This window comes from Neolamprologus multifasciatus, chromosome 23, assembly GCF_963576455.1.
Source record: "Neolamprologus multifasciatus chromosome 23, fNeoMul1.2, whole genome shotgun sequence".
NCBI lineage: Eukaryota > Metazoa > Chordata > Actinopteri > Cichliformes > Cichlidae > Neolamprologus > Neolamprologus multifasciatus.
In genome coordinates this window covers 34,768,652-34,795,095 of record NC_140460.1, presented here as the reverse complement: position 1 = coordinate 34,795,095, position 26,444 = coordinate 34,768,652, and the positions used below count along the sequence as shown (strand labels likewise).

General features: G+C 37.4%; 2 protein-coding genes across 3 annotated transcripts in view; one reads left to right on the top strand and one right to left on the bottom strand.

Annotated features, from left to right (window-relative positions):
• Positions 1 to 13,093: 13,093 nt before the first annotated feature.
• On the bottom strand, positions 13,094 to 20,091 carry LOC146492065 (uncharacterized). Of its 2 annotated transcripts, XM_085151670.1 has the most exons (7): positions 18,671 to 19,228; positions 18,140 to 18,361; positions 17,294 to 17,457; positions 16,273 to 16,450; positions 15,949 to 16,157; positions 15,189 to 15,399; positions 13,105 to 14,270 (listed from the first exon to the last, which is right to left on the bottom strand). In XM_085151670.1, exons 1-7 carry the CDS (start codon positions 18,705 to 18,707, stop codon positions 14,152 to 14,154), a joined length of 1,140 nt encoding a protein of 379 aa, XP_085007796.1. In that variant the 5' UTR covers positions 18,708 to 19,228; the 3' UTR covers positions 13,105 to 14,151. The 2 variants fall into 2 exon arrangements, with proteins under 2 accessions (XP_085007797.1, XP_085007796.1); XM_085151671.1 differs by lacking the exon at positions 18,140 to 18,361 and having other exon boundaries at positions 13,094 to 14,270; positions 18,671 to 20,091.
• The window catches only part of LOC146492064 (uncharacterized), a 22,841-nt gene continuing 16,233 nt past the window's right edge, over positions 19,837 to 26,444 (top strand). Inside the window, exons 1-7 of the mRNA XM_085150507.1 lie at positions 19,837 to 19,874; positions 20,164 to 20,223; positions 20,345 to 20,404; positions 20,526 to 20,585; positions 20,707 to 20,757; positions 20,821 to 20,908; positions 21,066 to 23,088. Coding sequence (XP_085006633.1) covers positions 19,837 to 19,874; positions 20,164 to 20,223; positions 20,345 to 20,404; positions 20,526 to 20,585; positions 20,707 to 20,757; positions 20,821 to 20,908; positions 21,066 to 23,088 — 2,380 coding nt within the window. The remainder of the gene's footprint in view (positions 19,875 to 20,163; positions 20,224 to 20,344; positions 20,405 to 20,525; positions 20,586 to 20,706; positions 20,758 to 20,820; positions 20,909 to 21,065; positions 23,089 to 26,444) is intronic.

The window sequence follows — 26,444 nt, the reverse complement described above, 5'->3', positions numbered from 1 at the left end:
TAATCCATACTCACCATGGTCTCATTTGGTTCATTCTTTTATCTACTTGGTTTAATTATGCAAGACTACTAAGACTGTAAAAGTCTTTGGGTATACAAAATTCTCAGAACCTCTTTTAGAATATTTGGTTATTTTTGTAGAATAATTTTGTTTGTTTGTTTTTGTCTTTTTTATATACCAGGTCCTTCAGCGGTTGTGAGAGTTCGCCCATTCCATCGTTACTGACAATTTAGGAGCCAAATGCCTAAAAGCCCAATACTGAATATTTAGTAATGCAGGCTTATGAAGATTTGCACCTTGATATGACTTGTTATGACTTTTATAGACAGGCAACAATACAACAATACATGGCTCTTTATTGTCTGGTTGCAGTTCAGCTGTCGAATGGTGTTTTAAAAGATGACACCCAAGTGTTGAGTGTTGTTTTATATTCTCTGTGTGTTTGAAATGATTCCTTTTAAAGCAAACATTCATTGTTATTATACATCACTAATACATCATGACTTGTTTATTATTTATGAAATAAATCTCTATATTCTTTCATTGTTTATCCCTCACAGATGCATGCAGAACTGAAGCATATAATAACTTTACCACTCCAAGCTAAGCTTGAAGAGAACTTGACAAGTACACATCTAACTTGATGAAGGACTTCAGCAATAGAGAAGCTGCTGGCTCCGACAGCTAAAGCAAGTGCACTAGAATGTGGCATTATTTAGCCAAGTAAAATCTTTTTTTGTTTTTCTGGGCAACATAACATCCTTGAAAATCTAGGACTTTTATTGCAATGCTTTATTGTTTTCTATAGCTCAATAGAAAATTTCTGCAGAGAGAGAGAGAGAGAAACTGGAAGGGAGAAAACAACATTGCTGAAGAAACTGTATTGCTCAAACAGAGAAGGATACTTTGTGCATTAACATGCTGCTGCAAGGTGTCAATAAATCAACCAGTTGAGGTAGAACAATACAGGTATGGGTATATTTGAGTACATTTATTTGGCAATTGTACTTCAGCTACATTCAGCTACTTTTTATATGAAAATATCCTTTATTGTCCACTATTGTCATGGTCTTGGGTCTTTGACCCTGTGTTTGAGTTTATTAAGGTGTTGTGACTTGTCCTTATATCATTTCCAAGATTATTCTAGCGCTGTATTAGTTCTCTGTATTCATTAGTCTTTAGTTGTGTATTTCCTAATGACTCCGAGTTGTCATTATTGACATTTCCAGTTCTATATTTCCTGTTGTTCATGTTTGGTCCCTCTGTGTCCAGTCTGTCCCAGTCTCCTCTCCGTGTTTTGTTATTCTTTCTGTCCTCTCAGTCTTGTACCTGTGTTTGTCTCCAGTCTCTGTTCTGTATCCATGGCATTGTACTGTTTTAGTCCTGTCCCTGTTTTCCTCCTTCATGTTCACCATTTTTATTTCTTTGTTTCACTCATGTGATTCCCAGTCTGTCATGGCTCAGCCCTGGTGTCAAATTCACTGTATCTTAGTCTGTTTCTCTGTGTTGTTACTTCCTCTTTTATTTTGATAGCCTCTTGTCCTGTGTGTCTTGTGTTCTGTTTTGCTTCCTCTTTTCCTTTAGTCTGTATTAGTTCCAGCTGTGTTCCCACCTGTTACCTATCCTCTCATTATCCTGTGTGAATTTAAGCCCTCAGTCCCTCTCTGCTGTTTGTTGCATCGCCCCTGTTTGCTGTGTGTTTCTTTGTGTTCCATGCTCCTTTGTTAATTGCGTGAATGGGTGGATGACTGGATATGTAAAGCGCTTTGGGGTCCTTAGGGACTAGTAAAGCGCTATATAAATACAGGCCATTTACCATTTTACTTTGTTAATTCCTAGCTGTAAAGTCCTAGTTGCTAAGTCCTCCAGTTTCTTTTGCGGTTCAAGTACTGAGACCAATAAAGCTGCCTCTTTTAGTTGATTCCTTGGTTTCCGAGTCCTGCATTTTGGTCCTACCTCTGCATGCCTCACTATATTGAATTTATAGCAAAGATTTGATGTATACTTTTAAAAACCAGCATATTTTTGAAGATAAAACCAGTGGGTGTCATCCAATCAAAAGGTGTGTGTAGTCAGCATCACATCACGCATATGAGACGTTCAGATGGTATGGTCAGAAGTTGGTGTAAAGAACATGGAAGCATCTATCCATCCTGCCTTGTATCAGTTGTTCAGGCTGCTGGAGGTGATGCAGTAGTGTGGGTGATTTTTTTTCTTGGCACCATCTTAATACCAGTGGAGCATCATTTAAATGCCAGACCCTACCCGAGTTTGTTGCTACCCCTTAATAACTACAGTGTACTAATGGCTGCACAATGTCAGATGTTCTCAGACTGGTTTCTTGAACATGAAAATGTGTTCACTGTACTGAAATGTCCCCCACAGTCAACAAATCTTAATCCAACAGAACACCTTTGGGGTGTGATGGAATAGAAGATTAGCATGGATGTGATGCTATCATGTGAATTTTGATCAAAATTTCTGAGGAATATTTCCATAACTTTACATTTACACACTTACTAAATAACATTTTACATGCTCTAGTTAACATCCCCATCTATGAACAGTTTAGACTGGCCAGTTAACCCAATATGCATGTCTCTTGAAACTGAGGAGAGTCTTCTTGGATAAGGGAAGCTATCTAGCTAAAAATAAATAAATAAATAAAAAGCAAGCTAAAAGAGCAATTAAAAGACAGAAGGGTTGCTCCCCTGACATGGGTCCAACAGCTAATAATTGCCAAATAAATGTTCTTAACAAGGCTCCCCTGTTTTAATAGCTCTACCACTGTTCTGTTGGCTCATTTTCTAAATTTTATAGCAGACTACATAAGTATGCAAAATATAATCAGTCTTATTTGGGATTTGTATTGCAGCATCAAGGTGTTTGGTTACTTCTGGTTGATGCAGCACACGTCGTGCCAGTTAAAATTTGTGAGTAAAGAAAAAAAAAACAAGAGATGTGGTTGAAAGTCAAGAAAAGTCTATTCAATGAAACTTGGATTTTGCACAGTGTCCATAATGGCCACCAGTCTGCTCCAAACACAATGAGTTCTTCATTTTCACTTGTAGGAGCATCGATAAATGACACAAAAGGAGAGAGAGAACAAAAGTACTGACATTATTTCAGCTCTCAGCACCTTCAGAGAAATACTTGTTTGAAATCCCACTCTGTAGTATATTCAGCAGTCGGTACATGTGTGCTGTGAAGCGATGTGGCAGTCACTGACCTCCTGTCATTCCTGCCCTCCCTCCCTCCCTTTATTCCTTGATAGCACTCTACGTTTTCCTGCAGGAGTACAACTCGGAGAGATGATTGCCTTGGCATCACCAGCCCCTCACTGCCACTTTAGCCCATAAGCCTTCAAAGAGCAGCTAGCCATGGAAAGAGGCCTTCTAAGTGTACAAAGCACTCTAAACCCTGCTTTTCCTAGCACTTAACCACATCGTTATTAGCATGGCTGTATCTGTGAGACCCACTCATGCCATGTCAGACTTCCTTAACGGGGACAGGGAGGAATGCCAGTGATGTGTGACTGGCCTTGTGGAGACCTGCCAGAATACGGAAGTGGAGAAAATCAGAAGTTGTGCTTTTTCTTATCTGTTTTTGTCAGCCTTTGTTTAACTCATACAGTATGAGTGTAATGATGTACATGTTAAATTGTAACTCGTGCAGTCAGACTGTGCATCAGATCTCGTGGTCTCGCGGAATTTTTGCCAATACACAACTTCAGTTAAAGCTGTATAAAAAATGTCCAGCTTTTTGCATATAAAAAAACAAACAACATATTTCTGTGATATAAAGTATAGCCCCCCCCCCCCACACACACACACCCAAAAGAAAAAAAAAAGTGTGTTGTTAGTGATTAAGATCTACTGATATGTTCAACGAGTTTCATCTCTCTGAACTCCTGAGCAACACTGAGCTTACATTATACAGTTAGTTTGACGTGACAGACTTTTCCCCTCCTCCTTTGCCAGCTTTGATGTTGATGGCAGTTAATTACTGTGACATCTTGGGGGAAAGAAAAGTTATTAGACAAGAAGCTCCTGAATTGCTTTGTTTTGTTGTTTTTTAAAGCATTTTGGAAAAAAAATATGTGTCTTAATGCTGGCCATTTATTTATTTTTTGTCTACAATGTGAAATATAGATCTCATTAGTTCTTGCCTTTCAGCATCTTTTGAAACATTGTATTGTATTTATCTTATATATACATCTCTATATATCTATCTATATCTATCGATATAAATCTCTATCTATCTATCTATATCTATCGATATAAATCTCTATCTATCTATCTATATAGATATATATTCTATCTGTTTGCATTTGTGGTCATTCATTTTTCATTCACAGACAGTAATGATTTTAACAAGAACAACAGACACGAGTGGAGCAAAAAAGACTATTTCATTTTACAAGCTGCAAGTGTGAAAAACAGAAACAATTCAGAACTTTGCCTATCAATACAAGATCATGTTCCACAAAAGTAAATGCCAGCTCTTTCACACTGTACTGGTAAATACATGTCCCATTATATTTAATCTTTTTTATTTTCTTTTTTTTTTTTTTGATTAAAGGACATCTACTAAAAATCTAAAGACATGTATCTGTTCTAGCTGTGTTACAATCACTTACAGATGTAGTGCAGAAGCATTAACAAAAATATGTAAGTTACTGCTTGGACAGAAACGAATCTCATTGTTGGAGTCCTCATTCCTAAAACATTTCTAAGCTCATATTTATTTTATTACCATTTCAAAGCCAGCAGTGTTTACATCATGGCTCATTGTAGCTGCAAATATCCTTCTAGTCTTTGTTGGCACATTGCACTTTTTGCTACCATGTTACAACCACAACCTGTAAATGTACTACAGAAGCAAGGATGCAAATCTGTATTATATGCATTGCTCTATATACTGTACACTGAAAATAAGAAATCATTCATCAAGCACAGGATATAAAATCATTATTGAACAATACTGTGCAAAATTCTCAAACTACCCTTCATTTCTTTACATTTTGGAAGGTCTTTCAAAGTTTTTCTTTAGCAACTTTTTTACTCATTTTCAGTTCTTGTACTTGACCATTTTCAGACATTCAACTTTTTTTGTTTGTTTGTCAAGGCACTGACCATTCAAGAATAAAGGGGCACCTAACTCAACCAGTGTTACGGCTACACAAAACTTGGCGTATCTTGTGATGGTGAGCAGTATGTCCTTAAACAAGGGGAAGCTGGACAAGTGGACAACTCTGACAAGTGTCAGACCTAAAAAGAAATGTCTACAGCAGGTACCTGGACCTCAAGATTACTGAACCAGTGTGTGATCATCTTGACAGTGAACAAGAAAAAAAAATATTTGTCTTAATGCTGGCCATTTATTTATTTTTTGTCTACAATGTGAAATATAGATCTCACTAGTTCTTGCCTTTCAGCATCTTTTGAAGATGAAGAAAAGGCAGCCAACATTAATAGACGAGCTTTGAATGTCCTTCAAGATGCCTGAAGACTAGTTAAAGACATGACAAGTAAGCTGACTAAGAGAGTACATGCTGTGTTGAAGAATAAAGGTGGTCATACTAAATACTGACTTTGAAGGTTGTGCACAAAACCATTCTTACCTTATAGATTGTACTGTATTTCCAGATATGTTTGCACATTTCATTGAATTGCACATTTTTGCCATTTTCCTAGCAAAATATAAAGAATTGAGGGTTGGCACAGAACTGTAAATTTAAAGACAAAGTGCTTGAAAACATTAGCTATGCCAACAGCAATCACCACAAAGTACAAGTGGCAAACCCTTCACATCATCTAAACTTATTTAGCAGTGTTACGCTTTGGGCAGAAGTCCACAAAGGTACACTGCACCTCCATGCTGATGGTAGTAACTCATTACAAGCTTACCAGAGAGAGTGAGCGATATATCATTGAGGATTTCTCACCACTTCCCCACAATTTGGGAATCCTATTGAGTTTGTTCTTATTAACTACAGACAGTGAAAAATACCAGGCAACAAAGCACAAAGTTAAACTGGTTCTTTTCTATTGTTCATTTGAAGAGTTTTCTAAGGGCTGTGACATTATCTGACATGGTTATAATGGGTAATCAAATTCAATAGATATCAGTCAAAATCATCCTTTGCTATACTTATTTTATTTACTCAACTTAATCAATGATTATTGTAATTAAAGGTGAGCAGTGTCCACTTTAAATGCAATACTTAATTTGTGCACAGAGTATGTACACATACTGCCTGATGGTATCCTAACAGGGAAGCTAGTGTTAGCTAAAATGCTTGGAAAGCAGAGAAAATGGAAAGCGAAGTAGCTAGAAAAGACAAAAAACAAAAGAAATCAGTAATTAAAATAAGAATTGTCCTTAACAGTCTCACAAAGTAACTCAAGGTAACAACAGCTTTATTAGCAGTACTCAACTGACTTTAGTCATCTATACTGTGTGTAGTCAAGTGTAATAATACATAGGCATTATGTAACAGAGGCATTATATTTTAAAAAGCATAAGAATAAATAAGTTGCTATCTCTGCATTTAAGTGGTTATTACTTGAGTTTTCACATTGTATAGACACCTACAACATTAAACAGAAAACTCTGACAGTTTCAAAGTAGCAATAAATAACAGAGGAGTGTGCTCTAAAGCCTGCCATAGATCATGTCACTGCATATTCTGCTCTCATAAACAATATGGATGCATTTACTGGCCTGCCACATGTCCAATCTCCCACATCAGTGTATCAACACTAATCCAGTTACCGCTGCTCATTATCCTCCGTCTGCCGATACACGTTGATTGAAATATGATAGTCATCTGAGATTGAATTAGAAGCAAGGTCACAGCGGTAACCTTCCAACAAATTAGTACAGGAATGCTTTAAATATCACAGGCACAGCTTAGAAGTAAGCCCGGTTAGTCATGTAATTGCACGTGTGTCGTTTGGAAATGAACTGTGCCCAAAGGCCCTTGTGTTCGTTTCCAGCTTTAAATATTGATCTATAGATGAATCACACATATTTATGGGTAATTGGATAGGTTCATTTGAAATCCTAGACACGGACAATGTTATCAAGTGTTTCTGGTATGTGTGTTTGCGTCCTTTTTTCACCCGGTTAAAGTGTATTCAACCACTGTAAGTATACAGCAGTGTATTTCTCTATTGAATGTGCTAACACTGAGACTCTATGGCCACAAACAGAGGTGCTCGGTGTCACCAGGCAAAGCAGGCAACTGCTTGGGGCCCCAAGCCAGTAAGGGTTCCCCGGGGCTGATCAAACTTTAAAATACAGAGGGAAATGAACAAAGTTTGCAGTGACAGTTGGATACCTGACCTCCCTAAGGGGCCCTACTTCACCCCACTTACTCCCATTTCAAGTGTTTTTTAAGCAAACCTGAAGAATAAAGGAGAAGATGAAAAAAAAGCAAGCCGATGGTGAGGGGAGCAGATAAAACAGTTAAATGTAATGCTAAATAAGTAAAATGCTGTAAGTTTCCAATGTAACTTATAAGCTTATTATTTCTTTTGAAATAACGTGACACTGGATTTCAAAGAACATAGAATTTAGTAATTACATTAGTAACACTTTATAACCAGTCACCTTTGCCTTGGGCATTGTTACAGAAAGGAACACGTTTTCTGCCATTTCTACAGTAATGTTTTACCTGTTTTTTTGTAGGACACCAGTAATCAATATCCTGGACAACACTTTTTTGTAGTAAATTGATGAAAGCTATGTCTGAGAGAGCTAAGTGTCACGATTTGAATGCTGAGTTGTGAAATAAAGATGCAAACAAACATGAATGTGTAAAGTGCCATATGTGCACTGTGTTGCACATATTCTGTTACTATATTTTCCATATCTTCCAGTTTAATTCTCAGTATTGGAGATATTGCAACCATTCCATTAAATGAAAGGGAACTAGTAAACATTGTAGTCTAATGGCAAATATTATGCCCAAGAACAAGATGGGCAAGGTGAATTTGTGGAAATGGAATTCTAACATGTTATAAGTAATCTGATAGTTAAAGATAATTATAAGTATATTATGCCATACCCTTTTTCAAAATCATTACGTAACTTTTTGGCATCAGAAGCAAAATAGGAGGATAAGCTGCTCCCTCCAAAACTGATAATGTTAACTATACGTTCAGAATTTAACACGTTATATGTTAAGGTTCATAACACTGCAATTAGACTAAGACCAAATAAATAGATTTCCATCTAAAAGAACCTGACAACACAGCTTAAGTTTCTGTAGTTGCTTCTGAAGAAACCACAAGACTTCTTGAACAATGTCCTTTGGACAGATGAGACCAAAGTTGAGATGTTTGGCCACAACGCAGAGCACATCAGCACAACACCTCATACAAAATGTTAAGTGGTGGATGGGGTGATAATGTAAGCTTGTTTTGCAGCCACAGGACCTGGGTATCATGCAGTGTTTGAGCTGACTATAAATTTGTACCATATTCACATCAGTCAAATGGGAGGCCATCTTTTCGGAAACTAAAGCTTGGCCAAATTTGAGTCATTGAAACTTACTGGGACACTGCAACACTTTGATCCAAGGCGTACTAGCAAATCCACAATGGAATGGCTGAAAAAGAAAAGAATCAATGTACAAAGTGCAGACCTGAACCCAGCTGAATGCTGGCAGAACATAAAGAGTTAAATGCCCACCAACGTCAATGAAATTAAGCAATGCTGTAAAGATGGTTGGGCAAATTTCTCAACAGCTAATTTTTACCCACTTATCTTTGGAGTGTTGTTGAAGTTTGTTGAGGTTTGTGGATGGCCTGCTGTTAAAGATGGACACACGGTCAGGATCCTAACGTTGGCACTCCTCTCTTGTCTGCTACTGACAGGCTCAGTTTTTTGGGGGTGTGACAGCTAATAAAGATATTAATTTGAAACAGATTCATTAGTAGAAGTCCGTTCCCTCTAAGCATACATCTCTAGTTCTTATTGTTATTGCCCATGTGAGCTCCGAAGTCTTCCAGTTGAACAAAAGAGGTACAGTGGGGCACCCTCTAGGTTACTGGTTGCTGGGTACTCTGGACTGTCATTTGATGCATAAGCACAAACAACAGTCAGGACCTGATTCCAAATCCAAAGGCACAGGGAAGCAACCCTTTTGTCCCCCTGGAAAAAAAACCACTTTACAAGCTGTGAGCCTGTGAGAAGACTATCCACCTCTGCCAGGCAAAGAGCAACTCCAGACTGAAAAAGAGTCCAACCCCTCTCCACGAGACTGGTTCTCTAGACTGAACATATCATATCTGAACCTTGAACTAGCCACTCTCAAGAACAGGGGATTGGACCATCAGGGGCTCAACCCTTGACCACACACATTGCCCCTAACCCCCACGGTACCTCCTATGGGTGTTGACCCCACAGGAAGCCAGGTCAGTCCTATGGGTTAAGACTCTTGCCATTGATACGGTGTCCCAAGACAAATGGTCCAAAGCCCAGGCAACATAGGCCGTGGGATCACTAAGACATACTACCCTCTCCACTACGATCATGTGATGAGTAGCACAGAGGGCCATAGCTGTCTTTTTATATCTGAAAAGTTGGCTTATATCAAGTTTTGGGACAACACAATGACAAGAAGTACTACATTTGAAAGGAGAAAACACACGGCCCCAGTTATCGCTGCGACACACTGGCTGTCCAGGGTGTACCCTGTCCCTTGCCCTATGATAGCAGGGATAGGCTCTGATAAGGTTGAGTGGAAGACAATGGATGGATGGACAGATGGATGGACAGCATTTTTGATTCCTAGCAAACAATCCCCTATTGACTGAAAACCTTTAAGATATAACTGAGTCAGGCTGTCAGTCAACTTAACAATTCCAACCTCCACAGAAAGTCTGTCTGCAAAATGCTCTCTGCCAAAGATAATTATTCCAACTACTTAGATTCCCAAACCTAAAGACACCAAGAGAATAAAATCTACATTTAGAATTCTTTTAACCCCCACTGCTTTTGATAAAGTGACACTGTGCTGCGACATTTTTTTTGGTCTCTAATAAGCTGGCTAATGTTTTTCTTTTTTCCCCCTCTCTCTTGGTAAGAGAGAAGCCGAGGTCTAGTCTATAATGTAACATTATACAGAGTGCAGTAAAACAGAGGAGTGTCTTTGGTGCTGTCTTGGCAGCAGAACAACAAAAGGCAAATTAAAGCTAATTAACATCTGTTTCAGGCTCTTCAGTGTGATTTAGGCTGTCAGGTTTCCTTCAGACCAACCACACTTGCAGACACCCAGAGGAGGCAGGAAGGAAGCTGTCGTAAATGCATTACACACACACACACATGCACGCATCTAAATCAACATTCCATGCTTGTGCATACACAGGCCAAGCCACACAAAACCAATTCCTATTAGAACAGGCGCAAAGACGCATACAAGTAGTGCCACACGAACAGGCACACATACTAATAAAAGAGGTATTCATTTCCCCATGTTTGACTGTTACGGTGTGTGCTGTGTGCGTGCATAAAGACAGCAGCTCCTGCTTTCACATCAGTACATCTTTTTCAGCCAAAAAGAAAGGCTTGCAAAAGTCAAAATCTAAATTTAGACTTGACACATAAGGACTGTTCTATGGATGTTTGCGAATTGTAAATGGACTGAAAGAAATTATTCAACTATAGAAACAAAGACATGAACCAAGGGGAGGAAACGTAATCAGAGTACAAAGAAATTATTAAGGTGATGTTTTCTCCAGTAGATGAAATCATGTAATAGTAATAACTTATAGAAATGATAGAAATCTTACATCTGCTGATATAAATATCCGTGACAACACATTAGCATAAAACAGCCATGGGTTTTGAACTACAGAGTATAAAATCTATAATATCCTGTGTGTCGGTCACTTTAAAAAAAACAAACAAATAAAAAAAAACATTAATTTTGCCTCAAACAATTGCATTTTAAATCTGTTTTCATTGATTTTGACTTGTTAGGTGTTCATTTGAAACTGATATGCTGCCTCTTCTGGTTCAAAAGTTTCATTACATACAGATTATTCCTATACTATGTGTAAATCCCTTGTCTTAGGCTCCAACTCATGATCTGGGTCTTTAATTCTCCTGTCGTATTCCTCCTTGAGTGTTTACATTAAATGTCTTGTCTGTTAACCTTTCTTAGTTCTTCCAGGGAAAAAAAATGGTGGCAGGTTATATTTCCATGGTGATGTGTCAATGTAAGGTAATACAGGATGGATCTGTTAGGAGACAGATGGGGACGGTGTATAAGATTAAGAAATCCAAAAATACCCCCAAATTTTAAGAAACGACAGCATTTTCTTTTCTTTTTTTAACCTTTATTTGTGCAAAAAAAAAAATATGTGCAAAAAAGAAAAGATAAACATGTACCACATTTGCATGCACAGTTGACTTAAGCGGATATTTTAGTAAATTCCTCTTGAGTCATGATCCTCTTAGAGAAACATCCAACATTGTTTTTGTTTAGAAATTCAGACCCAGGTCTCCATGTGGAGTGACTCACCTCCTGAATAACATCAAACCCTCTTAGAGAAGCATGCAGCACAAAACAAGGAGGCACACTTTGGGGTTTCAAGCAGGTGGGTGGGGGAGGTTAGGGGTAGGGGAGGAAGAGAGATTTCATGCTTGCATTTGCATGCAAAAACACACACTGATGCTAATGCAACTGCACAAGCCTGCATAAACACACACGCACACACACCCACATTCATTGTGCACAAACGCACTCCAACTCTACTACCTTATCAGCGAGTAAGACAATATCGTCCCACATGTAGTGCGATCTATCATTGTGGGCCAGGGACTGCATTACAAGGCCTTAGATTGTGGAGTAGATGGGCTTCTCAAGGGGAAGAAGTGGAGTTTGCCAGAAACTGTGGAAGCAAGGCAAAGCTGCATAGCCAAACAGCGGAAATGAAAGATGACTGGGCCTCTTGGATGTTTTTTTTTTTCTGTGCACCACTCTCTTTCTCCATCTGCCATATAGGGACAATCATGCTTGACTGAAGAGACAGTGTTGGATGGGAAAGTGGATGGACAGTACGGATGGAATAATTGGAGGGTTCTGATAACAATAAAGAGATGTGAGAAATAGAATGGAAGCCAGTGTGTACAGCCCTCTAAGAAACCCTTTGTGCCTTCAGGGATACAACAGCTTCTCAACTGGGAGGTACCCTCCAAGATATTGCTGCTGTACCCCTGTGATTTGTACCTTATTAAGACTAATCTTGAACCTCTAACAGATGAATATCTTAATGTGTTAAAAAATACATGTAACCCCGGTCCTAAAATCATCTCAAACAAAAGAGAAGAAAAAGTAGAACATTTTATGTTCATTGTTTTGGTTCTTACCGTCCTTGTTTGACGAAAATTAAAATATCTATTTAAACAAAAAAGGGACACAGATTTATATATTTGTAGATGTACACAGGTATAATTATAAGTGTTACTCCTTGTGTTCCCCTGGCTAGATCTTAGGCAACGGGGGAAAAAACAACAACAACAAAAAAAAAAACAGAACTGGGACCAGGACTGGCTTTTCTTGCTCCATGAAGTACAAGAGGGGTTTGTGCTAAGGCAAGGAGTTTTGACTTTGTCAGGTAACATCCTGAGGGAAAACTCTTGGCCCATGCCTAAGCAATTGGGGTGTAACAATTTACATAAAAGAAGGGAATAAGGACACAAGAGGCTTACAAATACTTGATGAGAGCCTATTGTTTTACTCCACTCCTCGTGTGTCAGCCAATCGGTGAAGCTCTAGGCAGCTCTTGTCCCTCCTTAGTACCAGCTCCCAAGTTTTCAGTCTCTTGCTTCTGCAGCCGAACAGAGCAGGCGGGCTAAAACTTTGTTATCGGTAAGCTGGAGAAATTAATCTCTAAAGAGTTAAAAGGCCATCTAAACTGATATTGTATGGTTTTTCACTTGTTGTCGTAGAGGACAGATTGAAAACAGAGAGTTTACCAAGCTGTGGCGTCACGTAAATGCTGAGCATCCACTCGACAGCGGTAAGCTAAATGTGGCTAATTAGACACGTGATGTGCGGAGTGTGAGTACCCATATGGAAAAGAAATAGAAAAAACATATAAAACCCATATGTTAAAGAAATAGAAAAAACTTAGAAAAGATTTGCATCAGCTTTAGTTTGCTTCATATATATTGAATCATATAAGGCTTATATGATTTACTCTTGAAAGTGGCCACTTTCGCATTACTTTCATACATGATAATAAAGAGGATCACATAAGGATCATGTTAAAACTAAGTATGAGTTATATAAGAAAAGTACATGTCAAAGTATGTTTTCCATAGCTGTTCCATATAATTTTTGCATTTTTTTAGTACATATTTGTCATAAAGACATATGCTTTACATATATGAACAAAATCTGTTAGATAAAGTTTTTTTTATATGTAAAGTAAATGTAGTTTGCAGGGCAATAATCTCTTTTTTAAATGCTTTTTATACATATATTCTAAGAATATGTTAGATTACATATGTTTTCTCTTTATGTTCAGGCAATACATTTTTATGGTAAACTATGTTTTTTTTTTTACATTTTTCTTCTAAGAATTCTTAAATCTCAGCTCATAAAAAAACCTATAAACTTAATTATTAATTTTATACAAATTGACATTACTAGAAAAAAAATCTATCACATATGAAAAAGACAACAGTATCATTTGCCCCTGCTTGACCAACATCAGTTAAAAACCAGCAATGCAAAGACAAACTCATAAGCCAACATAACTTTCTTTGACATTGACAGGTCGGCAGTCAATGTATTTTAATACTGAAGAAAACAAAAACAAAAAACATGAATACTGGGCAATCTTTAAATTCAATTAACTTTTATTTTCACTGAACTGATATAACAGTCACATACTGATATTTCACAGAAATATCTAACATGATCAAAGCTCTATTGTTTAAAGAGCATGCTAAGCTGCTTACCTTTTTGCTGCAAATTTGTGGAACTTTTACCTGCTAACATGAGTAAAACTTTGGAGGGCAAAAAACCTGCCCACTTAAAAAACAAACAAACAAACTATCTTAAATAGATAAAACATGAATTGGCATTATAATAACAAAAACATGCCAAATGAGACATTGAAAGTCAAGTTATGGGGATGCTGTGACAGAGACATTTTTAATTTTGGCCCGGAGTTCTGTGATCTTGGCATTGATTGTAGTACCAGTGCTGGAAGGATGGGTCCCAGGCCACTTCTCAAGGGTTGCACCTATATATGTACAAAAATGCAAGGGGGGGGGGGGGGGGGGGGTGATGATGACAAGAACAGAATTAGTAGTGTAAAAGAACCCAATGATCTTAAACAATAGTGCAATGATCCTGCTTTAATCAGTCTTAATATCTAATGGTGCCAGCTTTGAAATTTGCAGACGATGCATGGAGAGGTTCACTACATTGACTACGTTTACATACAGCCAATATTCAGGTTATGGTCGAGTTAGGCTCACTATTCAGGTTTCTGAAACATTCGGAATAACTCATTCACATGCATGAGACGAGAGAGTCACAGAGAGCCAGACGGCACATACACAAAGTTCCTCTACTCAAAAGACCAGGATTCCGTGGGAATAGAACATGTGCAAAACACAAATCCATTTTCATTTTGATGGCGATATGCCGATAGAGGTTTTACATGACCAAATATTTTGGTGAGAAAAGGGTAACTCCAAGACTTATATTCAGATTTTTGCCGGTATTTTAATGCCATGTGTGACCGGGTTATTGCTAATATTCCAGTTTTGAATGGGTTATCGGCTGCATGTAAACGCAGTCACTGAAATACATCAAATGCAAGAACATTCAGAATGTAAAATACTTATCTACCATCATTTGTTACTTTGAAGTTGGACAAACAAAATGCACCATAAAGGAAATGAAACACCAGAGAAATCTAAGGCCTACAATAGTACGTCATGAAAAGACCATTCATTGATCTGGATATAACTCAACAAAGATCAACTAGAGTCCTCTATTTGGTGGAGGCCTTTCTTCATCAACAATAATATATGCATAAATGTTAAGAAGATATTCTTCATATGTGTGACCCTTCTTTTTCATTGTTCCTTTGTTATCTTTAAATGCCAGAAGGACAACTGCGAAAACATGCCATAAAAAGCTGAAAACTTACTGTAGATGGCATCCAATTTATTTTTGTCGAGCGGTAAACGCGCATCTCCTCTGCCTCGTTTTCCCCCTCGAAGATTGCTCACTAGCAGTATTTCCACAGGGAAGACTGCTGTGAGCAGATGCCTCACAAAGGTTGTAGCTGAATTTGCATTAGTAGCATAGGCCCAGGCCAGTTTCTCTACCATGACTCCAGTCCCAGGATAAATCTCCACCTGTTCCAACAAAAAGACATTTTGATCAATGTAAGAGACTTAAAGAACAACTACATACCTTTCCAGACTTAAAACTCTGTTTCTCATCTAGTTTTGAAGGCAGTGACATTTATGTATATTCCCGGAGCCGTCGTTCACCTGCAATGTCCAGATGCTAAGCTACTGGATTTCAAAACTTTTTTCTGCATCACTTGTTACTCGCACAGGCATTCCCATGCAAAAGTGAAGCTTTTGTAGAAAAATTGTAGTTTGCCTCTGCTCCACCAGTGGCTGGCTCTAAAACAGAGTCAATCCCCATAGACTCCTTTGTTAAGAAGGGAAACTTCACAGCAGAAATACAGTCAATGAATTTAACACTTGAATTAGATCCATCATACTTCTAAGTAGAGTACCAATTTAAAAGTTTGGACATATTTTCCCATTAAATCTAATAAGAAAGTCTGTCCAAACTTTTACTGGTACTGTGTTCAAGGTTCGATCAACTGTAAGTAGAAAGACAGTAGATCCAATTTATGCACTTCATCCATTTATTCTTTAAAATTCCATTACCTTTGATGACTGGGATTCCTTTGTTGATAGAATGACAGACGCTGGTGTTGAGAAGGATGAAGTAGATTTGGGAGGGGGCAGCAGCGAACCATCTGATGATGAACCGGGCGTGGACTGCGGAGAAATCTGGGGAAGCTCCAAACTGGATCTCTTAAGAGGTTCAGCCAAATTAATCACCTTTTTCATCGTCTTCATGAGTTCTGGCACATCTATATATAGTAAATTAATGAAAAATGATTACCAGAATGGTTTATACATAGGCTAGAGTGACTTTTTCAAATATATTGGCTGTTTAATTGTTAAATTAGTGATAGGAAGTGATACCTTCGACAAGCAACTCCTTCAGTTTATCATTCTCTTTTTTCAGGTCTTGGATCTTCCGCTTTAGATCAACTACTGTCTTTTTTGGACTTTTTTCACCACAAGCATCTGAAGGTGGTGAATGACTGTACATTGCAAGGAATTCCTGTGCAGGGTCTTTCTTTGAAGGAGCCTTTGACTTCTGGACATGAAAAAAGATAGCGAGAGAGAAGAGGAATTTACATAAAATAGTCAAAGCTGCCATAAAAGTTATGAATCTAAAGTGTAAAGACAACAGATTCAATAGCTATGCCCCAACGTGTAGGGTGCATACTTCAAAGAGCTGATTTCTTAGCCACATACAGTACCAGTCAAAAGTTTGTACAATTTTACAATTAAATATAATGGGAAAGTGTGTCCAAACCTTTAACTGGTACTGCACATCACAGAACTGTAACTAGGCCTGTTCCAAAGATTGGGCTCATTTGAATACAGTTTAAAAAAAAGTTTACCATTCTTCAATTTAGGAGGCTACAAGTGATTTTTTCCTTTAACAAATCCTGACAATCATTGTATATAAATGACCTTTGTGTGCAGTAGAATAGGGGGACCACTGGTGGAGTTCCTTTTCTTAAATATAAATACGTTTCAGTTTTAAAATTATATCTGATCTGAAAAAGGTAAAAATCAGTAAAATATATATCTTTTTAGGGAAAGAGAAGTACTACAGTCATTGCTTGGTGACAGAAATAGAAAGATGGTGAGGATGTTCAGACATAAACAAGAAAAGCTACTTGCAGGCTACACTGTCCCGTTTCATAAGGCTGTAGCCTGCATAGACTCCATCCAATGGTAGATTTACAACACAATAGTGTCAACTTTTTAAAGGAGCCATCACCTAAAATGTTTCATTTTCCACATGAAAACATGTATATAATGGTTTCCTAATGATTGACACTAGCCTAGAAGCCAATATTTAAAGATGGAGTGTTTAGATAACATGTAAAACACGGATACTACAAAACGGTTCCAAGTGAAATGTCACCTTGAGTTGCAATGGCTGCGACAGAATCTGAGTCTCATTTGGATCGGAGTCATCAGAATCATCCTGATAGTTTTCAGGATGGACAGATACCCTCTTGGTCAGGTCCGCTGGTTCATTTTCCTTCAGCAGTGCATTAATTTTCCGAGCTGCCTCAAAACGAGTAGCTAGAGCACAAAGGAGGAAACAAAAAGACATTACAACAATCCGCTTATTACTCCACAGGTGTTTTTTTTTTTTTAAATCACCGGACTATGTTGTGTTTTCAGGTAATTGCAGTAATGAATGTTTTTTTTACTCCTGACTAAAAATGCAACTGAACACTGGAATGGTTCTTCGACCTGTGTGAAAGAGAGAGCTAACAAAGAAAAGAGAACATTTGTATATGGGATAGAGAAAGAGAAGAAGAAGACTGCAGTAACAGTGCCTAGTTTTGTGTTGAGTTGTGATTCACATAGTGCAGTTAGCAAAAAAACAAACAATTCCTATTTCACAGAATTTCCATCCATGTGAAACATAAAATATACAACTATTCAACATCTAAAAGCAACCATCTCATTAGTCAGGGGTTAGGGTTAAAAGGAGTAGGAGCCACGTTTAGGAGATTTACTGTGTTAATATGTAAACCTTTACTTAGAGCAGAGTAAAGACGAGTGATAAAATACAAAACTGTTGCGACTTTTTAAGATTAACAAAGCATCATGTATATTAAGTAAACATGTAGTACAGTCTTCAGCTCCCTGGCCAAATGAAGTAAGCACATGACTTGAAAGCGTGAATTCAGTTTTTCTTTAGAGAACTACTTTCAAGTAGAGAAGGACATTTCAAATCATATTAACAATTACTTACCAGAGACAAAAACAACAGTGCCCCTGTAGTGTGGCCACCCTCCTCGCTGTTTCTTCCCATGGCGCCATTCAATAACTGCCGAGTAAGTGGATATGGGATTCCCATGCTGGTCCATCTTGGAGTCATCATACCCCCGTATGTTAACAGTTTTTACTTCACTAAGCTTTCCATAGTCCTCCCCTTCACTCCACTGCACCACTGCAAACTTCCTCTCCTTGTGTTCTGTAGTAAATGAAGGGGGGGAGGAAAAAAAGAATTGCTATTTGCTAGCTAGAATGCTACGGGCTATATGCTAATAAAGGCTTTTTCTTATCAAAAAATATTCTATTTGACATGGTTTCTATAGGCATACTTTTCCCGTTTGAACCATTTTAATGCCACCAAGTGCTATGTCGCATGCATAAGTCTCTGAAGAGAGCATTTCCACGTTGGTCACTTGTTTCTATGTGACCCGTAAAACATCAAACCACTTTTAGCAAGCTATTAGCTTAAGCTAAATCATTCAAATTCGAAAACATTTAGGCGACTTACCTCTGATATTAGTTTTATTCGTCTCCGTAGTCTCCATCTTTGCAAGACACACTTTATTAGACCGATTTCCCGCTTGTTGTTAAATTACGTAACGAAGCCGTTACCTGATGAGGACCGTGTGACGTCTCGCGGTGAAAGCTGGCCACCTGTACGCTGCAGCATGGACCGCCCTACTTTGCCTTTGATTGGTGTATCCTCATATTTGACCTTACACTTAACCAATCATGGCAGTCACAGCTGAAAACAAAGTTTTGAGTTCATGCTCTACGTCAGTATTTTCTCTATTTGGCGGTAGAATATGTTTTTCACAGATTATAGACTATACTGACATTCCAACCGAGTTTTGTAACTTAAGAGACAGCGATGCCGAAAAGAAAACATTATAGATCTGACACAAGTGAAATAGACTGGATGCGGAAAAACGTTCCTTCACGTACTTTGACCAGATGGAAAAAACGGTATATGCACCTTTGCCAATAAGTTAATACAGTTGTCAGTTTCTGTCATTGTTATGAAAGCTACAAGAATTTATTTATTTTTTTAGAAAAATCGACAGAGCTTCGACTGACATCGGACAGCACAACACACAACAACAAGTAAGTGAATGTATATCGTTAATGTCTTATCAGCTACCATAGTAGCACTTGATACAAAGTGTTTGGGTTTTAATAGTTTGGTTAAGTGGAACGTTTCAGTTCTAATTTGACACCCATAACGTGGCTTATATTTTTGTGTTGTGTGTACTAAGCAGGTTAACAAACGAATAATTCCATACACTTACATAGATATTTATTTTAAATAAGTTATGCAACATAATTTATTGTGTTTGCCAAATGACTGATGAATTCTGTTTAGGTTAGTTATGATAAGAAAATGCAAAGTATTTGAGAATCTAGACTATATTCATAATGTTTCTGCATTGAAAGGAATCTGAAGTGCTACTTAAGTAATTGTGAGATGATAAATATAATAAAAAAATGTAGTTTTTTACTTAGAAGCCAACCTCTTTCATTGTGTTTATTTAAAGGTCAATAAAAACATTAAGAATAATAACAATGATAATAATAACAACATGGAAATTTCATCCCGACGGTTTTCAGAGGAGCTGTGAAAAATGTATCTTAAACAAGTTGTTCATTTGTATCATTTCAAGGACAATTGTGAAGATGACAGCCAGAGAGAAGGAACTTTCACAGTTCCAATGGTAAATAAAAATACATTATTATAGTCTCTCTCTCTCTCTCTCTTTCTCTCTCTCTTTCTCTCTCCTTTTAAAAGCAACATACAGAAAAAAGGCCACAATAAAGCATTACTTTCATTCTTATGTCTCTTCTACGCTACTCCATCACATTGTAAAAGTGAAAAGTACAGCTCACCATTAAGCTGTTTAAATATGTCAGTGACAGACTCACTACTTGTTTTTGAATATATCATTTGGATATATAATTCATTTATAAATTCAATATTCAATACTTGGGTTGTATTCCTCACAGGAAAGTGAAGATGCTACCCAAAGAGATGAGCAGATACCAGAACCACAAACGGTTTCACTGGTAAGAAACAAATGCAAGATGTGTTCCCCTTCCAGTGACAGACTCACTACTTGTTTTGGAATATATCATTCGGATATTTAATTCATTTATATATTCAATACTTGGGTTGTATTCCTCACAGGAAAGTGAAGATGCTACCCAAAGAGATGAGCAGATACCAGAACCACAAACGGTTTCACTGGTAAGAAACAAATGCAAGATGTGTTCCCCTTCCAGTGACAGACTCACTACTTGTTTTGGAATATATCATTCGGATATTTAATTCATTTATATATTCAATACTTGGGTTGTATTCCTCACAGGAAAGTGAAGATGCTACCCAAAGAGATGAGCAGATACCAGAACCACAAACGGTTTCACTGGTAAGAAACAAATGCAAGATGTGTTCCCCTTCCAGTGACAGACTCACTACTTGTTTTGGAATATATCATTCGGATATTTAATTCATTTATATATTCAATACTTGGGTTGTATTCCTCACAGGAAAGTGAAGATGCTACCCAAAGAGATGAGCAGATACCAGAACCACAAACGGTTTCACTGGTAAGAAACAAATGCAAGATGTGTTCCCCTTCTATGGCTCTCTTTTCTTTAAAGAGTAGTTAATTTGAATACTTCTCAGGGAAACAATGAAGATGCCACCCAAAGACAGGAGGAAAGAATAGAAATGGTCACAATGGTACAGGTAAGACTTGCGGTTAATTGCATTTTTAACTATGACAAACGTCGCTATGACTGCTGTTTATGTTGTAAATGCAGTTTTGAAAAAAAAAAAACAAGGCTACATATGAAAACAAGTGAAACCTGCTCAAATATAACACAATTCTTTTTCAACCATTCAGGAGAACGCCCCTGAAGCAGGAGTTGATGTGAACTACTCCAGTGGACTAACAGAAAATCAAAGCATCATCTCAATCCTCTCCTTTGCTTTGAGACACAACACTACAGGTGTATTAATGGAGGACTTGCTGAAACTGCTCAAGTTACATTCTGCTGGGACTACTGTAGTTCCATCAAGCAGGTATTTTCTGGAGAAACCCTTCACTGATATTACAAACCAGTTTAAACGACATCATTACTGTAGAGTTTGTACTAAGTACATGGGGTCTTCACAATCTTTGGAAGAAACACTTAATTGTGTGTCATGTTCTTCATTCACAACAGTGAAAGCCAGTTTAGAGGAAGGTAACTTTTTTATTAGTATACCATTAAAAGATCAGCTAAAAGACATTCTTGAGAACCACAATGTGCATGATCTATGTTTCAGAGGTGATCCCAGTGGTAGCCGTGTAATAAAGGACATATGTGATGGCAGCTTGTATCAGACCTTAAAGTCTACCAGTAAAGATGATTTTCTGTCCCTCACTTTTAATTGTGATGGTGTACCAGTTTTTCAGTCTTCCAAATTTAGTATTTGGCCAATATTGTGTTGCATTAATGAGATACCACCGGAGAGTAGAGACAAACATGTACTTCTATGTGCTTTATGGTTTGGATCCAAAAAGCCAGACATGTCCTGCTTCTTTAAACCATTTGTCGAGGAGTGTGCAAATCTTTCTCAAGTTGGTTTTGAGTGGCAAGATCCTAACAATCAGGCACAGAGACACATGAAAGTACACACATTGTGCTGTGTGTGTGATGCTGTAGCAAGACCATTGTTACAGAATTTCAAGCAATTTAATGGTGAATATGGCTGTGGAGTTTGCCTTCATCCTGGGATGCAAACAAGGAAAGGGAATGGAAACACAAGGGTTTACGCATGTCCTGATGAAAAGCCAAGTGACAGAAATCATAAAACCACAGTAGAAATAGGACAAATAGTTGAAAGACAAGGGAAGACTATATTGGGGATAAAGGGCTCATCTCCTCTTGCAGATTTGCCATTGTTTGATCTTATCAATGGAATGGTCCCTGACTACATGCACTGTGTACTGCTTGGTGTGTGCAGATACATGGCATCTTTATGGATGGATTCTAAAAACACTTCTGAGCCATGGTACATTGGTGTACAAACAGCAAGCATAGACAAACACCTCTTGTCTATTAAACCTCCAGGTATCGTCGCTCGAGTTCCAAGATCTTTAATTGAACGCAAATTCTGGAAAGCTCACGAGTGGCAACATTGGCTTTTGTACTATAGCTTGCCAGTTCTGAAAGGCATACTTCCACAGAAGTATCACTGTCATTGGGCATTACTGGTAGAAGGGATAAGCATTCTCTTGGGGTCCGAATTAAATACTGAACTGATAAACCACGCACACGACGCATTAGTGTACTTTGTTGGAGGTGTACAATCTCTGTATGGAAAACAGCACATGACATTCAATGTTCATTCATTGTTGCATTTGAGTAAAAGTGTTGTGCAATGGGGTCCTTTATGGGCTCACTCAGCCTTTATGTTTGAAAGTTTCAATGGGTACCTCTTGAAACAAATAAAAAGTAGTCAAGCTGTACCACAACAAATATGCAAACGAGTGGCAGTCTCCCGTGCCTTTCCTCGTTTAGCTAAGCAGTTCTTAACAAATGCAGCTGCAGAAGTTAAACAGTTCTGCAATGAAATGAGACAAGAAACCCAGCATGTCAAGAGGCATGAAAAGTTTACTCAGGTGACTGCCCTTGGTTCACCAAATGTAAGACAAATATCTCTGAGAGATCAAGCTGCTCTCCACCCAGTTAGAGAGGTTCCCACAAACTCTGTGGTGAGTTACTACAAGAGAATTTCTGTGAATGGAAACATTGTTCACGGTTACACGTACAGCAAAACAAAACAAAGAAACAATTATGTGGTGCTTCTAAAAAATGGAAGTATTTTTGCTGTCTCACACTTTGTTGATAGTCATTGTTTATATGCTATAGGAAAATATGGTAATTGCACAGTGCAAAAGTTAGCCAGAGGTTCTCTTATCAGAACTCAGCTGAGCTATATGTCAACTGTTCACTTTCCCACAGGCTTTTACAAAGCCATAAATGCTACTCAGATAGTTAGGCCACGTATGTACATACAGTGTCCAGACTCTACCTCAATTGTATGTCAGCTACTGAATACATACTATTGTAAATGATTTAATCTTAAATCTTATTGTAAATGATTCAATCTAAATGTGAAGGTGGAGCTACTGATTATGGGGTTGATTATGGGAGAGAGGCTTTCAATTGTGTCAAATGTCATTCTAATTAAGAGTGAAATGTGCAGCTAACAAGGTCTAAAGCCATAGCAGTTCAGAAAGGTGGCGCATTCACGCTGTCATTTCTGAACAGCGTCTTTATTGAAACATGGGTTTCTGACCTGAGTGGAATATATTTCTGTTAAAACATTTTGCAATGCATGTTCACAACATTTATGTATTTCAATGTAATTCCATTAAGCTAGTGGTGTGGTGTTTAAATGGTCCTTAAAGCACTGTCATAATGAATCTGGGTCATGTAAAAAGACAAAAATATATTATATATAAAAATTATATATAAAATGTATTTTATCTACATCTTTGTGTAATCTGCTGATTCTGTGCAAAATTAAAAATATTTCTACAATATGAATATTGTATAATATCTTTTCCATCTTTTCTGTCTATATAGAATACATTCAAGATGGATTTTGAATATTTACTGCGTTGATTTAATCATTTGTCAAACTTATTGGAAAAGTTTGTTCTTTAAATGTCAATGCAATAATGGGAAAAAACATTATTTGAAAGTCAGGAATAGGATGCCTAGTTTTGCAAAAATGCTAAACAAAGAAATAAATAAACTTTACACAAATGAATGAAAAGCATTTTTATCAATCCCAGAGGGAAATTCTAATGTAGTAGGGTTTTATTTAATCACATGTTCAGAGCAAACTTCTCGTAAATTTGTGGCTTTCCCCTTCTTATTGTCATTCAATGTTAATTGTTAGTTGTTTCCTGTTTGTGATAACACAAGTAAATCTTTTGTTCTCTATAAAAAACTTACAATAGTTTAGTTTCACTCATGATTGTCTAACTCATATAAGGATGATATTACATTTTTCTTCTTAGGATAATATATGTCGGGTTAATGTCATATAATTTTTTAAGAAGTATCCAAAACATGCAAGTTTCATTTATATAATTTTTCAAGGGATCTTATATGTATTTTCACTCTTGTATATTTTTCATACAAGTTTCACACAAGACAGATAAAAACCTTATAAGATTTATATATATCTTTTCCATATGGGTACAGTTGTTGGGTGTCTCTGAAGCGCACTGTTGTTATGCTAGTTATATCGTTAACCAAGTCATTAACTTGTGAAAAGCTGTAAATGTTTAAAGCTGCTGAAAATAAGTTTATGAGAGATAATTGTAAGCAGACTTTATGCGCTTTCTGCTGAATTTTTTTGATGTCAATCGGTTATTTTACAATGTTCAGTATTGAATACTTGGAGGTAATTTTTAGCACATCCATTTTAATACTCCTATTCGTGGACTGAGGCCTTTTGTTTACGTGTTATTGAACCTGATTGTTTGCACTTTGTTCAGTTTCTGATAAGCATTTGCATATTATTCCATTTCTTAGAAGGGGATGATCCACTTATTTATTTGTGATTAGATATATATGTACAGTGAGTTTATTTTGATGGATGTAATTAATGTTTACCATGAAAGTTAATTATATGGTGACTATAATTCCTGAATGTTTGAAGCCTTGTAGATAATCTTTAACATTGCTGCAGGTTACAGCTGTGAATTTTGAACATTGATACTGTGAACTTGAACCTTGATATTTTAATGTTGTGCAACATGACTGAACTGATGATGACTGAATTGATGACAGCTGATCTGAATAGTAGTTACTGCAGTGTGACACTACTTTAGTTTAATTTGTGAGAGTTATTCTTAAATTGTTCGTGACATATATTTGACCATTGTTTATAGGTCAGGTTTTTATATGGGACGAATCCAAACACCAGGTCAGCGATTCCAGAACCCAGAGTGTTCCAGTGTTCACTGGATGGCGAGCCAACCCAAGATCCTAGGAGACGATATACATACACATGCACACTCATTTGCACATTGATGGACTACAATCATCTACTGTATAAGTAGTGCGGTAGGACAGACAATCACACACACACACTCCTCATTGGACAGACTCTATTGTAATACACCCGTTTGTCATGGGCCCCACCGGTACCATTTGGACTTTAAAAAGACTAATTCCTTTACTTGTGCACAATTTTATTTTTATTCTATTTTTTTTATACTTTGGGGGAAATTTTTATACTTGAACTTCTGTTAAAACCTGTTGTAATCCTGTATTGGTTACAAAATTATTTTAAAAGGCTTAACATCACTAAAGTACTTTTAAGCCACACAATGGTGTTTTGTCTGATTTCTCTGTAACAGAGCTCTAAGAGTCGTTCTTAATCTTCTGATACTAGCCCAAATTACTCATTACCTTGGTAATTATCCATCGGCAGGCACGTGCAGAGGGGGGGGCTAGAGGGGCTTGAGCACCCGCCCCTTTCCTGATGGGTGCCCAAAGTGCCCTTTTGTTGAGGCAACTTTTTAAAAAAATTATTTATTTATTTTTTAATGTGTGTGTGTGTGCGGAGTCCTGTCTGTGCTCCTCAGCAATAATATTTAACTATTAATCACAGTTTTGCTAAATAAAAGGATCTGGCTTGCATCAGTCACATGATCACATTTAACCAATGATCGCTCTTGACGGCAGAACGCGCTGGTTACGAGCCGGGAACGAGCTCACAAAGAGCACGCGCTTTTTTTGCGGTCTGGAGCTGTAGGAGAAACACAAATTAACTCAGAGACACAGACTTACTATATTTCTTCCATACAGACTGATGCGACAAAACCAGTAAGTAGGTGTACAGCGTACACTGTAGTGTATAGCACACAGGAGTATTAGCTTATTACGTACACATTGGTAAGTTGTCTTGTTGCAACTGACAAACGGAAACAAATGAGCGTGCTGTGTTTGCAACAGCGCGACAAACATTACCTGTCCTTTTATTAACTGCACAAGTAGTGCTGGTCATAGCTGCTAGCTCACTGGGTAAGGCTGTCATGGGTCTGTAGCTCTGTCCACCGTTTTAGGGTACATATTTAGTTTTAAAGTATTTAGAACATATTTAGTTTTAAAGTAAGTTACAGGGCTTTTCCTGCCTTTCTGGAGGGATTATATTTCACTAAAAACGATCTAATATGCATGTCCACATAATTATGCATTATTATAATATATTA